The following is a 20,966-nucleotide window of genomic DNA, read 5'->3' as shown; positions in this document are numbered from 1 at the left end:
TATTATATATACACACACACAGACACGCACATACCATATATATATATATATAGTTTCAAATGGCAATACATATATAAACACTGACAAGAAGAACACTGAATGCAGTTTAAGGTTTCTTAATGGGATTTTGGTCACTAAAATATATTATGATAGAATATTCTGCCATAATGCTGTGATTTAAAAGCACTCGCTTTAAATATCTCTTCCCTGGGGAATCACACCACAAACTTGACACATAGATTGTTTTCAACTTTTAAAGACCACTTTATTTTTATTTCTATTTTTAACATTACATAAAACATTTACATGGTTCTTAAGTCTAGACCACAAAGCAGGTACATTCAGAGAAGCATAGCTCAGTCCTGCCCCTGCACCTTCCTTATTCTCTTCCTAATCCTGTAAATTATCACTCTTGTAATTTATTTAACTTTCCATTCTGTCTTTTGTAAAATATTAGTAAAGGCACATATCTTCTCTGTTTTCACCCCCTTTCTTAGACAAAAAGGTATTAATAGCATGCTACGAATACTGTTCTACATCTGACTTTTATCAGGATAATAATATCTTGTAGATGATTCCATGGCTGTGTACAGACATCTTCCTTGTGCCTTTCCACAATTGTGTAGCCCTCCATTCTGGGGATGATGGTGGTTGGCAGAATGCTAAAGATCCCCCTGCTCCAAAGCCCCACCATCTCGGCTATTCAAACACTAATCTAGATACTTCAGCTGGTCCCCAACTTACAATGATTCAACTTGCAATTTTATGATATGTCAGTTTGCAATGGTGCAAAACCAATATTCAGTAGAAACCATACATGGAATACTCATATAACCATTCTGCTTTTCACTTTCAGGGTGGTATTCAATAAATTACATGAGATATTCCACACTTTATTATAAAACAGGCTTTGTGGGCAGGGTGCGATGGCTCACACCTGTAATCCCAGCACTTTGGGAGGCCAAGGCAGGTGGATCACTTGAGGTCAGCAGTTCGAGACCAGCCTGGTCAACATGGTGAAACCGTCCCTACTGAAAATACAAAAATTAGTCAGGCATGGCAGCACACACCTGTAATCCCAGCTACTCAGGAGGCTGAGGCAGGAGAATCACTTGAACCTGGGAGGCAGAGGCTGCAGTGAGCCGAGATCACAACACTGCACTACAGCCTGCACGACTAAGCGAGACTCCATTTCAAAAAAATAAAAAATAAATAGGCTTTGCGTTAGATGATTTTGCCCAACTATAGGCTAATGTAAGTGTTCTGAGCACATTTAAGGTAGGCCAAGCTAAGCTATGATGTTCAGTAGGTTAAATGTATTAAATGCAGTTTCGACATGATATTTTCAACTTATGACGGGTTTACTGAAATGTAACCCCATTGTAAATCAAGGAGCATCTGTATTGGGAAGTGAGTTTGAAGACAAAATTAAAGTCCCAATTCCATTAATCTTAAGATACATAGATAATCTGAGTGAGCCTAAGCTAATCAAGTGAGACATTTAAAACTCATTTTCTCTGACTGATGGCAGAGGAAGGAAGTTAAAGATGTTTGAAGCATGAGGGGAATGAGTCCCTGCTTCCCAAGGCATGAGAAGCAATCTTGCTGGCCACCAAGAGAAAGTAAACAGGTATGCAGTAAACTGTCAATGAAGAAGGACAGATTCCTGAAGCTGAGCATGAACCCCAGCCAAATACCAGCAAGAAAGTGAGGATGTCAGTCCAAAGACTGCAAGAACATGAATTCTGCCAAGAATCAGTGAGCTTGGAAGAGGACTCCGAGCCTCAACTGAGAATCTCAGCACCAGCCAACACCTTGACATCAAGTATGTGAGATGTGAGCAGAGGATCCAGTTATACCAAGCCCAGACTCCTGACCCATGGAAACTGTCAGTTTAATAAACGAGCACTGCCTTTAATCATGGAGTCTGGTAATTTTCAACTTCCAAAATACAAAGACAAGGTAACATTCATCTGCTTTAACCATCTTTCCCTTTGCTTCTGCCCTTGTGGTTTTGTGCCTTTTAATTCTTTTACTCTCATTTGAGTACAGTATCAGAAGAGAACATGTTCAACCAGAAGATTACTGCTATGATTTCCTCAACTGGAAATCCTCCTCCATGTGTTCTTTACTCCTTCTAATGTTCTTGGCACTTGGCATGTGAGATCTCCTGGACCTCCACTCCATATTTCTTACTGTTTCCTCTCAAGTTTCCATGTCTTTGTCATCTGCTCTGAATGGTTCAATGTACCCTTTAATACTGCCTTTCAAAGCACCAATGCTATCCCTAGCAGAGGCCATTCTCTTCCAGTTCTAGACTTTCAGAAAAAAAAAAAAAAAAAAAAAAACACTGCCTTCTCCATAGAGTTTTCAATATTTGTTAAAATTCTTTTTTGTCTCTTCCATTAGTTCTGCCTCCATAAGAAATGCCTGGTCTGGCCAGGTGTGGTGGCTCACGCCTGTAATCCCAGCACTTTGGGAGGTCAAGGCAGGTGGATTATATGAGGTCGGGAGTTCAGCCTGACCAACATGGTGAAACCCTGTCTCTATTAAAAATACAAAAATTAGCTGGATGTGGTGACGGGTGCCTGTAGTCCCAGCTACTCAGGAGGCTGAAGCAGGAGAATTGCTTGAACCTGGGAGGCAGAGATTGCTGTGAGTTGACATTAAGTGAGACTCCATCTCAAAAAAAAAAAAAAAGAGAGAGAGAGAGAAAGAAAGAGAGAGAGGAAGGGAGGGAAGGAGGGAGGGCGGGCGAGCAGGCCGGCCTGGTCTTCCCGTTCTTTCTCTTTCAAGTACTATGTTTCCCTAAATGGGCTGGGACAAATCTCTGCCTACTGACTTCTTAACCTACTCAGTGCCCAATCAGGACAGGTGTGGCAAAGAAGCAGGTATTAAGAGGGAGCTGTTCTCTTCCAGGGCAGGAAGGTGGCATAGTCTTTCTAGAACCTTACAGACAGGGACAGATTGGCCCACCATTTCCGTTCTGCTCAAGATCTTGTGGGAATAAGACTGCAAGCCCAAACCACCATATGTAGAAAGCATCTGCATTTTAGACCCTACAGAAGCTCCAAGTCCTACTATTCATGCTGAGCTTAGGAGCCCAAAGACAGGAGCACCATCTCTGCCACACAGTGTAGGAAAAATGGAGCCTACCTTACCTCCCCTGCAAGGCTAAAGTCACCTTCCAGACCCTCTCTCTACACTCAACCTGTTTGTTTTGTTGCTCTAGAGAGTGAGAAGAGTGGAGGTCAATGTCAGGGGCATGCCTTCAGACCACTATGTTCCCACCACTGCTTCAGCTTCTAAACATTTTTATTCAGAGATAAGTCACAGCAATTCCCAGGGAGGAAGGACCACATGTGTCATACCCAATCTCTGAAGGTGTAAGTGGTTTAGTTCCTTCCAGTTAAAGAGTTTCTGAAGTTGAGGTTACAGGAAGTATTTTAGATAGCATCATCAGAGTGGCTCTCAGAAGAAGTAAACCTTGGACAGAGACTTGAATGATCTGAGGAAGCCACTCATGCAAGCATCTGAAGGAAGAGATCATAGGCACAGGAAACAGCAACCAAGAAGAGCCCTGAGGTGAGTGCATAGGCTTAGTGCATTCAAAATGCAACAGGCAAGCCATGGGGCTGGAATGGAGTGTGCCCAAAGAAGACAAGGGCTAACACAAGGGCAAGAACTAGACAAGGCAGGACAGGTAAAACATGGTGAGGAACAGGGGTATTATTTCAGAGTGACTGGGTGTTACTGGAGGAGTCTGAGCAGGGAAGAAACAAAAGCTGATTTGCAGTGTGTAGGTATTCTAGCTCCTATATAGAAACCAGACTGTGAGTACAGGAAATGATATTAACAGCATCCATTGAGAAAGTTTTTTTACTTGTTCTCTTTTATTGTTTTATTTTCTCCTTTTTTTGTTTTTCTCTTTTCTTGCCCTAACTCTATATGGTAGAACTGTTGAGAAGCTATATTAGTTGTTCCAGTGAAAAACGATGGTAAACGCAAAGACAAATCAGAGGTAGCAAAGCCAGCGGTGAGGCCATTAAAAATAAATAGACAAGAGCAACTTCCACTTCTGGCCATAATGGACTAACAGAAACAGGATTCACCCTCCCATCTAAAACAACCAAAAATAGCCAAAATACATGAAACATCACACTTCAAGACACTGGACAAGGAAAACCAGTGATCCCTAAAAGATGAGAAACAAGGAGGTTAGGAAATTCCACACCCCTCAATTGGAAGTGATTGATCTACAATGTAATGACATCCTGAAACACAAAAATCAAGAGAAGAATCTAACAGAATTCTACAAATGCCTTCCCAGTGACAAATCTGCTCAATTAAAATCATATGTTCATGAGTTGATAGTTATTTGGCAGTATCTATCTGTGTGAAGACATTTTCAAAGACAAAACACATTAAATCACATTAAAAATCAGCACTAAGAGAAGAACATTTGCAACTGATTGAATAATAAGGACACTAACTTTGATCTCCAATTAAGCAAAATGTTATCTCCCCCTTCCTCAAAAAAAGAATTCTCTTCTTTTCCTGAATAGACCTGTATTACAAAAGAAAAATTTCATTCAATTAATATTGGCATATTTTTATGTCAATAAAAAACATGTGGGCTGGGTATGGTGGCTCGTGCCTGTAATCCTAGCACTTTGGGAAGCTGAGGCAAGAGAATCACTCAAGCCCAGGAGTTCAAGACCAGCCTGGACAACACAGTGAGACCCTGTCTCTATCAAAACATTTTAAAAAGTATCTGGGCATGATGGCATGCACCTGTAGTCCCAGCTACTCCGGAAGCTGAAATGAGAGGATCACTTGGGCCTGGTGTGGGGATCAAGGCTCCAGTGAGCCATGATTACACCACTGCACTCCAGCCTGGGCAACAGAGTAAGACCCTATCTCCAAAAATACACATGGAAATTTGTTGTCTTGTTTGTTACATAGGTAGGTATATAATAGCCCCAATTTTGCCTCTTGACCTACAAAGCCTACTCTCTCACTGTTACCAGGAAAAAAAAAATTGTCAACCCCTAATCTAGATCAATCTCAGCAATACCAACCAGGCTCTGCTCAGTACTCTAGAACAAGTAAAACCCTGGATCTAGAAACAGACATTAAACCAAACTGTCAGGGCTCCTCTGGGCTTCAATATAGCACGGATCAGATGGTTCAGAAGGTGTTAATCAGAAAGCATCAGAACATGAAGCAAACTTGAGGAGCATCTAAAACAGCTCCTCCTTTTAGAGGAAAGAGTACAAGCCAGGAGAAAGACCTGTCCTTCCTAGCACCAGTCCATAAACTCTCACCCCCTGCCCTGCTCCTCCTTCTCAGCCTTCAGCTACTTATTCCAGAATCTTACAATAAGGAAAATTACAACCAAGCCACTGGTCTAATACTGACTCCCAAAGGTACAAACCAGAACCATCTCAACACCCTGCTCTGGATTGTTCTCAGATCTAGGGCTGTGTTAGCCCATTCTCACACTGCTGTGAAGAAGTATCTGAGACTGGGTAATTTATAAAGCAAAAAGGTTTAATTAATTCACACTGCTGGGGAGGCCTCAGGAAACTTACAAAGATGGCAGAGGGTAAAGGAAAAACAGACTCCTTCTTCACAGCCAGCAGGATGGAGTGAGTGCCAGCATGGGAAATGCCAGACACTTAAAAAACCATCAGATGTGGTGAGACTCACTCATTATCACAAGAACAGAATGGGGGAAACCACTCCCATGATCCAATTACTCCCACTTGGTCCCACCCTTGACATGTGGGGATCATAGGGATTATAATTCAAGGTGAGATTTGGGTGGGGACAGAGAGATAAACCATATCAAGGACACACCAGGCATTTCTCACCCTGCTATAGTTTCAGAGGTCTTCTCCGGGTCCTCAGTACTTCCAAGCTGAGATTACAAGTGAAATATTAAACCCCTGGAAAAACTCTTAAAAAAAAATACCAGATACACACAGGCCAAGAAATACCCTACAACTACTAATACAACAGGCACTAAATTGAAGTTACTGATGAAACCATCAGAGAAAATCTTACCTTGCTTGGCAACTGAGCAGCAACATCTCACGGTTATAAATCAAAATATACAGAAGAACCAGGAAGGTTTTTGCTCTAATGTATGTTGAGGGGCTGTCAAGTAAACGGATAATTGTGGAGACAAAATCCTGTAGAAGACATTTAAAAAATTTTTTGAGAGAACATAAAAAAATAGGGCAGTCTCAATTCTCAGAGTGAACAGACTATAATAATCAAGCAGATGGCAGAAAGTAAAATAATAACTACTGTTTTCACATTCTCAATTTGTGCCAGATCCCATAACTAAATTTTAATATTATCTCATTTAAATCTGAAAGTCATAAAAAGTTGACAATATTGTCCACGCTTTAAAGAGAAAAATGAATATTGAAAAATTAAGCAATTTACCCAAATTCAGAGTTGGATAAAATCCAGGCCGGTTGAATGACAAAGCCTGCCTGTTAACTACTCAATCACACAACTGGAAATGTGGCAGCATATAATACAACTGTTAGTCACAACTACATGTAGATATAAATCTCTGAGAAGAGCTGCATATAGAGATCATACTTCTAGTCTACACATCTGAGGGCTTAACAGATATAAAATAAAGACAATACTCAATACATGACACAAAGAAACGTATACTCCTGTAACACTCTTTAATTAAAGGTATAATTCAACACAGAGGACTAAGTATTGACAAGGAATAGCGCTACTTTCCCTTTTAAAAGGCAGACTATAAACAATTTCTATAAATACGCAAACAAAACAGACACACATGCACGCCCATGCTTAACGAATGTAAGTAGTCAGAAATACGGAATCATAATATCAGCAAGATGGCTACAGAGAACAGGAATATATAAGTTCCCAAGAGAGCTTGAGAGGCCAACACCTAACAATAACACTGTGTGTCCCAGACAGATTTAAGAAGCTCATTTTTTTTTGACCATACTCCAGTCCTTTTCTATTCAGTGCTATGTTTCCAGGTAGGAAGAATTTACATAGTCATGTATACGCCATGTAAATTCTATGCTAATTAAGGATAAAAACATATCTAAGCATCAGTCTCACCTACTTCCTGAACCAAATTATCAAAGCCAAATTATTCATCTCAGGTAAAAAAACAAATCAATGCAGTCATCCTTGAGTAGAAGATCTATTTTCTACCTTTCCAGCAACTAGACAGTAGAAAATCCATCTCCCCACAGTCCATTCCTGATTCTAATTTATACTCTGTGGTCTAAGGACCACCATCACAAGTCTGTTTCCCATATCAACACCACCCCCAACATATACACACATAATTCCAAAGCCATTCAAATTTCCAGCAATCATAGACTGAAAAACTCTTCTGGATTATAAGAGATTAAAAAGACATGATAACTGACTGCAATGCAAGATCTGGAAGTTTTGTTACCATAAAGAACACTATCGGGACAACTGGCAAAATCTGAATAAGGTCTGCAGATTAGCTAACAATACTGAATCAATGTTAGTTTCTTGATTTTGAAATTCACAGCTTGTTTCAAGGAAACATTCAATGAAGTAATTAGAATTAAAAGAGCATCATGTCCACAAACTTCTCAAATGGGTCAGAAAACACAGACACACGCACACACACGTGCACACAAAGTGAAAGAGATAAAGACAGAGAGAGAGATAAATTATAAAGTAAACACAGCAAACTGTTAACATTTGGTGAATGTGGGCAAAGGATCTATTGCAATCATTCACACTGTATGTCCAAAATTAAACTCAGTGCCTACTTAGTCTAAACATGAGTACTCTGCGGATCAATCTACTAGCCAAACTCAGAAGTCTGAGTACCATCTTTGACCCTTCTTTCCTTTCTCCCAAGCCCAATTAACCCCAAGCTCTGTGAAAATGACACCCCCACTACGGCTGTCTTATTTCTATGCACCATTATATCTTTCCTGAATTATTACAATAGGCTTTATCTAATTTTCCTTTATTCCATCTATTCTACAAACTTTAGCCACAGTGGATCCTCTGTAAGAGCAAATAAAACTCATCTATAAAATATTCTCAATAGTTACACAACCATTAAAAAGAGGCTAAAACTCATTATGGCATATGAGGTTCTTCATGGTCTGGCTTTTCATTATCTTCCCAAAATCATGTATCACACCATCAACTCCACTGAATATCCTCAACACTCACCACGAGGAAGTAAAAAAAGGAAGATGAGAATATTGAACAAAGGAAAGCGGCAAAGGGAATCTCAGGATGATTCCAAGGTGACAGCCTTCACCAGACAGAGGGCAGCCTATCTGTACCAAAGGTGGTCAGAGGCCCCCAGAGAAAACTCAGGAGAAAAAACTGACAGATTCTATGAAGCATCTGAATGTAACCTGAAACACAAAGTGATGTAAACGAAGAGAGGTCCAATAGATATTGATCTACACAAAATTAACAGACCGATTACATATGCATGTTGGAGCCTGTCTCATGTCCTACTTCAAAATAAACACCAAACAACTCTAAGATTTAAAAAATAAACATAAAATGATTCAAAGATCTAGAAGAGGCCATGGGAGGCAGGCATACAAACATATATACATACATATATACATATTTCAATCTCAGACTGGGGAAAATGTTCGTAAATAATTTATTAGAAAGAACAAAATAAGCGTGAGAAATGTAAATACAAAAAAATGTTAAATGCCACATAGAAATAGAACACTATAAAGAAGAAACCACATAAACTAGAGACTATATTTGCAGCACATTTTTTAAGAAAGGATGATTTTCTTGATATATAAATATCAATAATTAAGAAAAGAACTAAAGAACTAAGAAAGTAAGAGTCCTAGAAACAACTGAAACCTCTGATCTCCTGCATGTGGAATATCACATTAACCAAGGATAATTTAAGGTATTTCAAAAAACACAGAAGATAGGAGGCAAGTTTCATATAAAGCTATCCATATAAACCTATTTCATATAAAGAAAACAAAAAATGAAAATCAAAAACATTTCAGCTGATAAAAACTCCTTTTGGCCAGGCACGGTGGTTCACGCCTGTAATTCCAGCACTTTGGGAGGCCGAGGCGGGCAGATCACGTGGTCAGGAGATCAAGACCATCCAGGCTAACATGGTGAAACCCCGTCTCTACTAAAAATACAAAAAATTAGCCAGGCATGGTGGCAGGTGCCTGTAGTCCCAGCTACTTGGGAGGCTGAGGCAGAAGAATGGCGTGAACACAGGAGGCGAAGCTTTCAGTGAGCCGATATCCTGCCACTGCACTCCAGCCTGGGCAACAGAGCGAGACTGTGTCTCAAAAAAAAAAAAAAAAAAGTTAAGAGTCTTGCCCTGTCGCCCAGGCTGGAGTGCACTGGCGTGATCTCAGCTCACCGCAACCTCCCCTTCCTGGGTTCAAGTGATTCTCCTGCCTCAGCCTCCTGAGTAGATGGGACTACAAGTGCATGCCACCATGCCTGGCTAATTTTTTGTATTTTTAGTAGAGACAGATTTTCACCGTGTTAGCCAAGATGGTCTTGATCTACTGACCACGTGATCCGCCTGCCTTGGCCTCCCAAAGTGCTGGGATCACAGGTGTGAGCCACCATGCCCAGCCGAAACGCTCCGATTTTACCTGCTATGGTCTGAATGTTTTTGCCTGCCCCCATTCATATGTTAAACTTAATCCCCAATGTAATAGTGTTAAGAGGTGGAGCCTTTCAGAGGTAATTAGGTCATAAGGACTATCCCTCATGAATGAGGTTAGTACCCTTATAAAAGAGGCCTGAGTGAATTTATTTACCCCTTCCAACCTGTAAGGACACAAAGAAGACAATATGTGTGACAAATGGGCCCACAACAGACACCAAAGCTGCTACTGCCTTGATTTTAGACTTCCCAGCCTCCAGAACAGTGAGCAATAAATTTCCATTATTTACAAATTACCCAGTCTAAGGTACCTTGTTATAGCAGCCCAAACATATTAAGATACCACTCAACCAAAACAGAAAACAAAACAAAGCAAAATTGAGGGAGAGGTAAACTGTACTGCAACAGCTCAATTTGAAGGAACTATCATTAAATAAGCATTTATAGACACCAAAAAGGTCCAAGGCACTTAGTTATACAAGACAAGGAGGTATAGACAGTATACCTTAGGAACACAGATGCAAAAACTCCTCAACAGCCGGGCGCGGTGGCTCACGCCTGTAATCCCAGCACTTTGGGAGGCCGAGGCGGGCAGATCACAAGGTCAGGAGATCGAGACCATCATGGCTAACACAGTGAAACCCCGTCTCTACTAAAAAACGCAAAAAAATTAGCCGGGCAAGGTGGCGGGCGCCTGCAGTCCCAGCTACTCGGGAGGCTGAGGCAGGAGAATGGCGTGAACCCCAGGGGGCGGAGCCTGCAGTGAGCCGAGATCGCACCACTGTACTCCAGCCTGGGCGACAGCAAGACTCCACCTCAAAAAAAAACAAAAAACAAAAAACAAAACTCCTCCACAATATATAAGCACGTTGATCCAGAATATATTAAAAGAATAAAACATGATGACCAAGTGAGGTTTATGCCAGGAATCCAAGGCTGATTCAACATTTGAAAAACAATAAGTGGCCGGGCACGGTTGCTCACGCCTGTAATCCCAGCACTTTGGGAGGCCGAGGCAGGCGGATCACGAGGTCAGGAGATAGAGACCACAGTGAAACCCTGTCTCTACTAAAAATACAAATAATTAGCTGGGCGCAGTGGCGGGTGCCTGTAGTCCCAACTACTCGGGAGGCTGAGGCAGGAGAATGGCGTGAACCCGGGAGGCGGAGCTTGCAATGAGCCGAGATCGCGCCACTGCACTCCAGCCTGGGCGACAGGGCGACACTCCATCTCAAAAAAAAAAAAAAAAAAAGAAAAAAGTGTAATTCATCATAATTAATTGATGAAATAAGACAAACCACATAGTCATATCAATTACTAATAAAAAAAACCATTTTACAAAATTCAACATCCATTCACGATAAAAACTCTCAGTAACCAGGAATAAAAGAGACCTCCTTAATCTGAAACAAAGCAAGTAGAAAACAAAAAACCTACAGCTAACATCATACTTATTCCCTTTGAAATCTGGCACAAGACAGGGATGCCCTCTCTCACCACTCCTATTCAACATAGTGCTGGAAGTTCTGGCCAGAGCAATCAGGCAGGAGAAGGAAATAAAAGGTATTCAATTAGGAAAAGAGGAAGTCAAATTGTCCCTGTTTGCAGATGACATGATTGTGTATCTAGAAAACCCCAACGTCTCAGCCCAAAATCTTCTTAAGCTGATTAGCAACTTCAGCAAAGTCTTAGGATACAAAATCAATGTACAAAAATCACAAGCATTCTTGTACACCAATCACAGACAGAGAGCCAAATCATGAGTGAACTCCCATTCACAATTGCTTCAAAGAGAATAAAATACCTAGGAATCCAACTTACAAGGGATGTGAAGGACCTCTTCAAGGAGAACTACAAACCACTGCTCAATGAAATAAAAGAGGATACAAACAAATGGAAGAACATTCCATGCTCATGGGTTGGAACAATCAATACCGTGAAAATGGCCATACTGCCCAAGGTAATTTATAGATTCAATGCCATCCCCATCAAGCTACCAATGACTTTCTTCACAGAATTGGAAAAAACTACTTTAAAGTTCATATGGAACCAAAAAAGAGCCCGCATCACCAAGTCAATCCTAAGCCAAAAGAACAAAGCTGGAGGCATCATGCTACCTGACTTCAAACTATACTACAAGGCTACAGTAACCAAAACAGCATGGTACTGGTACCATAACAGAGACATAGATCAATGGAACAGAACAGAGCCCTCAGAAATGATGCCGCATATCTACAACTATCTGATCTTTGACAAACCTCACAAAAACAAGAAATGGGGAAAGGATTCCCTATTTAATAAATGATGCTGGGAAAACTGGCTAGCCATATGTAGAAAGCTGAAACTGGATCCCTTCCTTACACCTTATACAAAAATTAATTCAAGATGGATTAAAGACTTACATGTTAGACCTAAAACCATTAAAATCCTACAAGAAAACCTAGGCAATACCATTCAGGACACAGGCGTGGGCAAGGACTTCATGTCTAAAACACCAAAAGCAATGGCAACAAAAGCCAAAATTGACAAATGGGATCTAATTAAACTAAAGAGCTTCTGCACAGCAAAAGAAACTATCATCAGAGTGAACAGGCAACCTACAGAATGGGAGAAAATTTTTGCAACCTACTCATCTGACAAAGGGCTAATATCCAGAATCTACAATGAACTCAAACAAATTTACAAGAAAAAAACAACCCCATCAAAAAGAGGGTGAAGGACATGAACAGACACTTCTCAAAAGAAGACATTTATGCAGCCAAAAAACACATGAAAAAATGCTCATCATCACTGGCCATCAGAGAAATGCAAATCAAAACCACAGTGAGATACCATCTCACACCAGTTAGAATGGCCATCATTAAAAAGGCAGGAAACAACAGGTGCTGGAGAGGATGTGGAGAAATAGGAACACTTTTACACTGTTGGTGGGACTGTAAACTAGTTCAACCATTGTGGAAGTCAGTGTGGCGATTCCTCAGGGATCTCGAACTAGAAATACCATTTGACCCAGCCATCCCATTACTGGGTATATACCCAAAGGACTATAAATCATGCTGCTATAAAGACACATGCACACGTATGTTTATTGTGGCACTATTCACAATAGCAAAGAGTTGGAACCAACCCAAATGTCCAACAATGATAGACTGGATTAAGAAAATGTGGTACATATACACCATGGAATACTATGCAGCCATAAAAAATGATGAGTTCATGTCCTTTGTAGGGACATGGATGAAACTGGAAAACATCATTCTCAGTATACTATCGCAAGGACAAAAAACCAAACACCGCATGTTCTCACTCATAGGTGGGAATTGAACAATGAGAACTCATGGACACAGGAAGGGGAGCATCACACTCCAGGGACTGTTGTGGGGTGGGGGGAGGGGGGAGGGACAGCATTAGGAGATATACCTAATGCTAAATGATGAGTTAATGGGTGCAGCAAAACAACATGGCACATGGATACATATGTAACAAACCTGCACATTGTGCACATGTACCCTAAAATCTAAAGTATAATAATAAAAAAATTAAAAAATTAAAAAAATTTAAAAAAATTATTGAAAACTAGGTGTTTCCCCAGAAACTGGGAAGAAAGCAAGGATGTTCATTCTCTTCACCCATGATTCAGTATTTTACTGAAAGCTATAGCCAGTAGAAGAAGAAAAATAAATAAAAGACATTTGGATTTGAACAAAAGAAATATTTGCAGATGACATGATTATCTATTTAGAAAATCCCAAGGAGTTTACAAAAAAGCTCCTATAAGTGAGTTTAGCAAAACCTGGTATATTTCAGTATACCAATAATGAACAATTGGAAAATAACTCCTTTTTAAAGTACCACTTTTCAATAGCTCCAACAGTAACAATAACGAAGTATCGCTTTCACCCTAACAAAACATCTACAGAATCTGTACATTAAAAATTCTAAAACAGTGATGAAAGAAAACTTTTTAAATATATAAATAATGAAGAGACATTCCATGTTCATGTAGTAAGACTCAAGTTAGTCACCAATTCTCCCCAAATTGACCTATAGACTTAATGCAACTTCAATCAAAATCCCAACAGGGTATTTTGTGGATGTAAACTAAGTTTAAAATTTCTATGGAAAGGTAAATAAAAACTAGAATATGCAAAACAATTGTGGGGGGATATGCAAGAATTGCACAATAATTTTAAGATATACAAAAAACTACAGTAATCAAAACAATGTAGTATGGACAAAATGATACACACATAGAACAAGGAAACAAACTAGAGTTTAGAAATATGGTCCATTAGTTTATGATAAAGGTGCAAAGGCAACATTGGAAAAAGGATAATCATATGACCAAATGATGCTGGAACACCTGAACAACCACATGCAAAAATGTTAACTTACACTCATTCCTCACTCCATATGCAAAAATTAACCCAAAATGTATTATACAACTGAATATAAGTAAACTTCATCAAAATTAAAATTTCTCCCCTGTGAAGGACACTGTAAGAAAAGATAAGCCACATACTGACAGAAAATATTTGTACGCAGAATACATAAAGAACTCTCAAAACTCAAAATTAAGAAAAAAATTTTAATGAACAAAATATTTAAACAGACATTTCACCAAAGAAAATACGTATCTGTCGAATAGATGCAAGGATGTTCAATATCATAATCATTACAGTAGTGCACATTAAAATCATACTGAGATATAACTATAAACTTATTAGAATGACTAGCATGAAAAACGGTGAGTATGTAGAGCAACTGAAGTTTTTCATACATTGCTAGTGGGAATGCAGAAATGGTACAGGAATCCTGGAAAACAGTTTGGCAGTTTCATTAAAATGTTCAATATATACCTATCATATATGCCTCAACCATCCTAAGTATTCTAATGAAATAAAAACTTAAGTTCACAGAAAACCTTGTACACAAAAATTGTACACAAAAATAGCAATATTTAGTTATAATACACATTAAGTATCCCAAATCCAAAAATCTGAAATCTGTAATGCTCCCAAATCCAAAACTTTTTGAGCACTGACATGATGCAAGTGGAAAATTCCACACATAAGTACTTAATACAAACTTTGTTTCATGCACTGCAAATATTTAAAATATTGTATGAAATTACCTTCGTCTTATTTTATACAAGGTGTATATGAAACATAAATATTGTGCTTAGACTTGGGTCCCATCCCCAAGATATCTCATTATGTATATACAAATATTACAAGATCCAAAAACACTGAAATCTGAAACACTTCTGGTCTCAAGCATTTTGGATAAGGGATATTTAATCTGCAGTCAAAAACTGAAAACAGTGCACATGTCCTTCAATGTGTACATGAAAAAATAAACTGTGGTACATCCACATAATGAAACAGTACTCAGCAGTAATGAACTACTGATACATGCAGTGACATGGATGAGTCTCAACTGCACTGTATTAACTGAAAGAAACCAGCTACAAAGATTATATGCAGTATGATTCCCATTTATATGACATTCTGGAAAAGATAAAGCTATAGGGGCAGGGAAGACATCCATGATTGCCAGGGACTGGGATGGAGGGTGGTTTGCCTAAGAAAAAAGCAGCACAAGGTCATTCTTTGGGAAACTGGAATTGTTCTGTATCTTTCTAGTGGTGGTAACAAGAGTCTATGCATATATTAAACCTCATAGAACTGAGTCCCCACAGAAGTAAATTTCATTAAAAGTAAATTTCATTATACATAAATTTTAAAATTAAAATATAATATAGTATATATAATATATACGTAAAATATATACTGTTATTTATTATGTTATATATCATACATACATGTATATGTATTATATGTATATGTACTATATGTATATGTATATGTATATACATAGATTTATTATACATACAATATATGTATATATTATGTATTATATACCATTCACAACAATGTATAACAGCAATGATTATAGTAATGAGGGTTATGCCTTAAACAGTATAGCAACCACCTTTCTAATGTGAAAACTACATAGGATACAAGAAGCAATAAAATATTTTATCACACTACTGTCAGTCTGAGACTTCAAAAGAACAAAAATAAGTGAGGATATAGAAGAGCTAAATAACAAACAATAGATTAGATATTATGGGTAGATATCAAATTTTATATTCAAATAATGGAACATATATATTTTACTTAACATGAATGTTCCTTTAAATTGATCATATAACAGATCATGAAAAAATATTAATATACTCCACAAAGTAAAAATAATTTTTATGATTACAATGCAATAAAACTAGAAATTAGGCTGGCATGATGGCTCAAACCTGTAATCCCAGCCCTATGGGAGACTGAGGCAGGAGAACTGCTTGAGCTCAGGAGTTCCAGACCAGCCTGGGCAACATAGCAAGACCTCTTCTCTACTTAAAAATAATAATAATAATAATTAGCCAGGCATGATGGCACATGCCTGTAGTCCTAGCTACTTAGATGGCTGAGGTGGGTGGATCACTTGAGCCCAGGAGGTCGAGGCTACAGTGAGCTGTGATCACATTACTGCACTCCAGCCTGGAAAACAGAATAAGACCCTGTCTCAGGGAAACAAACAAAACTAGAAATTAAAAGATAAATAATCCAAAAAGCCCTTCTACCTGCAAATTTTTTTAACTCTGCATTAAACAAATCTTAAGAGAAAATACAAACCAAAACTGCAAAACTTAGAAATACGAGGTCTTATTCATTCTAGCTAACTATATTTTAGTGCCCAATAACCACCCCCACTCTCCCTTCCAATACCCTTCCCAGCTCCTGGTAACCATCATTCTATTCTTCATTTCCATGAGTTCAGCTGTTTTAATTTTTAGCTCTATCTACCCAAAAGAATTTAAAATGGTTTTTTAAGTTTAAAAAATAAGAAAATAAATAAAATAAAAAGCTAACAGTAAAAACACTATTGTATTAGCCTATTCTCACACTGCTATTAAGATACCACCTGAGACTAGGTAATATATAAAGGAAAGAGGTTTGATTAACTCGCAGTTCCACATGGCTAGGGAGGCCTCAGGAAACTTACAGTCATGGTAGAAGGTGAAGGAGAAGCAAAGCATGTCTTACATGGTGACAGGAGAGAGAACAAGAGAGCCAGGAAGTGTCGCACTTTTTTTTTTTTTTTTTTTTTTTTTGAGACACAGTCTTGCTCTGTCCCCCAGGCTGGAGTGCAGTGGCGCGATATCGGCTCACTGTAAGCTCCGCCTCCCGGGTTCACGCCATTCTCTTGCCTCAGCCTCCCCAGTAGCTGGGACTACAGGTGCCCACCACCATACCTCGCTAATTTTTCTTTTGTATTTTTAGTAGAGACGCGGTTTCACTGTTAGCCAGGATTGTCTCAATCTCCTGACCTTGTGATCCACCTGCCTCAGCCTCCCAAAGTGCTGGGATTACAGGCATGAGCCACTGTGCCTGGCCAGAAGTGCCACACTTTAAAACCATCAGCTCTTGTGAGAACTCACTCACTATCACAATAACAGCATGGGGGAAACTGCCCCCGTGATCCAATCGCCTCCCACCACCAGGTCCTTCCCTCCACACGGGGGGATTACAATTCAAGATGAGATTTAGGTGGGGACACAGAGCCAAATCCTATCAACTACATATGGGATAGGATAAAAGTAGAAATGAAAAAATATGTAACCCATAATTATATAAAAGAATATAAATACCCATAATAAAAGAATAAAAATACATGAATTAAATCTCCAACACAAAAAGCTGAAACATGAACAACAAAGTACACCAAAATAAAGCAAGAAAGGTATGAGCAGAAATCAATGAGGTGGGAAAAAACATTTTTAAGGAAAGTGATAAATCAAAATCCTGGCTCTTTGAAAAATATGAACAAAATAGATAACTTACTAGCTAAAAAAATCAAGAAAAAAGGGGAGATAGCAAAGATATACAAGAAATGAAAAGAGGGCAATTACCATTGCTGGCTTCCATATAATGGAGTGAAAGCTGTGTATGTTAGCTATAGTAGTAGTTGGTATTTTATTGTCATATAATATTCCATTGTGTGACTATAGAAACATTTACATATCCATTCTACTCCTGGACATTTGGGTTGTTTAGAGTTTGGGTCTATTACGATCAAAGCTGCTATGGACATTCTTGTAATGTCTTTTTGTGAACATGTGCATTCACTTCTCTTGGGTATACACCTGCCAGAAGGATTGCTCCATAAGAGGTAAGCATCTACCTAGCTTTATTAGAGACTCTCAAATGGCTTTCCAAAGTGGTTGTACCAATTTACCGTCCATCAATATATGAAAGCTGCAGTTGTTTCACAGCCTCACCAACATTTATTATTGTCTGTCTTTTTCATTTTATTTAAATGTTTAATTCTGAGCATAGAGCAAATATTAACAAATACACATGGCAGTCAATTCAGAAGAAACTTTCTAAAAGTCTGTTACTCACTTGAAAGCTACCCAAAGTTTTGTGCTACCCAAAGGATAATACATGTCTTATTGTAATCCATGAGGAGTTTTCAAAGTATTCATGGCAAAGAAGGACACCTATTTACATCTCCCTGACAAGACGCAAAACATAAGGCTTTGGTATAAACAAAAAACCAAGAAAATGAGAAAGTGTATAGATTTAATGAAAATATAATCTTACAAGTGATTTAGCTATGCTTTAAAAATGTTTATGTATATTTAAATGCATTTTATTAAACTTTATATTAAAACAAACATTGTCTTAAAAACAGATTTAGCACTTACAAATTCAAGTCCAGAAACACGGTAAAAATACAATTGGTGCTTTTTCTTTTTGGGATGCCTAGTAAAGTAACTAGACAACCATAAAGATTGAAGACTCCATGGTTTCTACTATAATTACAGTATAACTTTTAAAATCTCATTAATAAACAGCAACAAAAATACAAACCATACAAAAAAAAGTGGATCAGGTATGGTGGCTCACACCTGTAATCCGAGCACTTTGGCAGGCCAAAGCAGGAGGATTGTTCGAGACTATCCTGGGCAACACAGCAAGACCCTGTCCCTACAAAGAAAACAAAAAACTTAAAAGAGAAACGTAGGACTTAGACAAGGAAAACTAGATTTTTACTGAGTGATAATAGTGCACTTGAATAAATGGAGTGGCAGTATAATATGCTGGCAAAGAATTTGAGCTTTGGAGTCAGGAAGACCTGACTTCAAATGCCATATTTCTTAACAGAATAACTACTATGATTCAGTTTCTCCAACTTTAAAATACAGTGGAGATAATTACAATAACACTCCTCATAGCCCTGAGGTAAGGACTGAAGGCTTTTGTCCAAATAAATAAAAATATCATAAAGTATAAATCTGCGAGTATTCATTTATGAAAACTATTGTGCAGGTGCTGGACAGGATGAGGAGAAATAGGAACACTTTTACACTGTTGGTGGGACTGTAAACTAGTTCAACCATTGTGGAAGTCAGTGTGGTGATTCCTCAGGGATCTAGAACTAGAAATACCATTTGACCCAGCCATCCCATTACTGGGTATATACCCAAAGGATTATACATCATGCTGCTATAAAGACACATGCACACGTATGTTTATTGCAGCACTATTCACAATAGCAAAGACTTGGAACCAACCCAAATGTCCAACAATGATAGACTGGATTAAGAAAATGTGGCACATATACACCATGGAATACTATGCAGCCATAAAAAATGATGAGTTCATGTCCTTTGTAGGGACATGGATGAAGCTGGAAACCATCATTCTCAGTAAACTATCTGAAGGACAAAAAACCAAACACCTCATGTTCTCACTCATAGGTGGGAATTGAACAATGAGAACACATGGACACAGGAAGGGGAACATCACACTCCGGGGACTGTTGTGGGGTGGGGGGAGGGGGAGGGATAGCATTAGGAGATATACCTAATGCTAAATGATGAGTTAATGGGTGCAGCACACCAACATGGCACATGTATACATATGTAACAAACCTGCACGTTGTGCACATGTACCCTAGAACTTAAAGTATAATAATAAAAAAAAAACTGTTGTGGAAAAGACAACACAAAGAGGAAAACAAAGAAAAGTATATTTAAGACTCTAGAAAAGATAAAAGACAGACTACTCATTAAATGATATCCTTACTTTATTTCTTACACTAGAAAGACTCCAAATTAAAAATTTAAGTAAGGAGTGGAGGAAGCAATCTTATAATACTATTTATCTTTCAAAATGAATATATTATGTTGGAGAATGTATTACAAAGAATCACTATCTTTATTATAAATAACATTTATCAATTAAAAAGTATGTATGAACACTCCAGTAAAACAACAAAATGATATGAACAAGAAACAACTGATAAAAGGACTCTACCACCAATAAGCAAATTAAAACATGGTTGTTTTAAGTGAGTAGTCAAAGATACACAAAGTCTGTAAGAATAAGAATCCGTTTAGGCCAGGCGTGGTGGCTCATGCCTGTAATCCCAGCACTTTGGGAGGCCAAAGCGGGTGGATCACAAGGTCAGGAGTTCAAGACCAGCCTGGCCAAGATGGTGAAACTCCATCTCTACTAAAAATACAAAAATTAGCCGGGCGTGGTGGCAGGAACCTGTAATCCCAGCTATTCCACAGGCTGAGGCAGAGAATTGCTTGAACCTGGGAGGCAGAGGTTGCAGTAAGCCAAAACCACGCCACTGCACTCCAGCCTGGGTGTCGGAGCGAGACTCCGTCTCAAAAAAAAAAAAAAAAAAAAATCCATTTAAAAATATGAAAGTGTGATGAGGGAAAGAAAAATATCTACTATATGCTTACTCTAAGTCAGGCACTGTGGTAGGTGATTTAAATATATTATTTTAATTACTCTTTTAAGGAAGATATTATTGGATTTATTTTATAGATGAGGAAACAGAAGCCTCAAGAAACCAAAACATTTTTGATACCTTCCCCTCCTGGGGAGCCTTCCACCTCATACCAATCCCACAACTAGCAAGGCTTCTTCTAGGAAAAAGCACAACCAGATTACACAGGTATCCACAGAATATGACTAAGTAAAAATGTGAGTTTATGCATTGATAAAAGACAGGGGAGGTAAATATGGATGATGTCAAAGCTGGTTAGACTTTTATTGTTTTCTCTTTAAATTTTCTTAATCTTAATGATGTTTTAAGAGCTTGTTTGGAGGTTCTAGCAAGGGAGCACAGCTACCTGTATACCCTTGACCGAAGTATGGTCCTCCTCAATCAAGGAAGGATCTGATCAATCACAGGG

At 38.5% G+C, this 20,966-nt stretch overlaps 1 protein-coding gene across 8 annotated transcripts in view; it reads right to left on the bottom strand.

Annotated features, from left to right (window-relative positions):
* ULK4 (unc-51 like kinase 4) overlaps nt 1–20,966 on the bottom strand; it is a 769,027-nt gene that overhangs the window by 504,503 nt on the left and 243,558 nt on the right. For all 8 annotated transcript variants that reach the window (XM_063611260.1, XM_063611259.1, XM_063611278.1 and 5 more), the window contains one exon: nt 6,070–6,197. In XM_063611260.1, coding sequence (XP_063467330.1) covers nt 6,070–6,197 — 128 coding nt within the window. The remainder of the gene's footprint in view (nt 1–6,069; nt 6,198–20,966) is intronic.

The sequence above is a fragment of the Symphalangus syndactylus genome, chromosome 1, assembly GCF_028878055.3.
Source record: "Symphalangus syndactylus isolate Jambi chromosome 1, NHGRI_mSymSyn1-v2.1_pri, whole genome shotgun sequence".
NCBI lineage: Eukaryota > Metazoa > Chordata > Mammalia > Primates > Hylobatidae > Symphalangus > Symphalangus syndactylus.
Note: the sequence above shows the minus strand (reverse complement) of the source record. Positions and strands in the feature narration are given on the sequence as shown.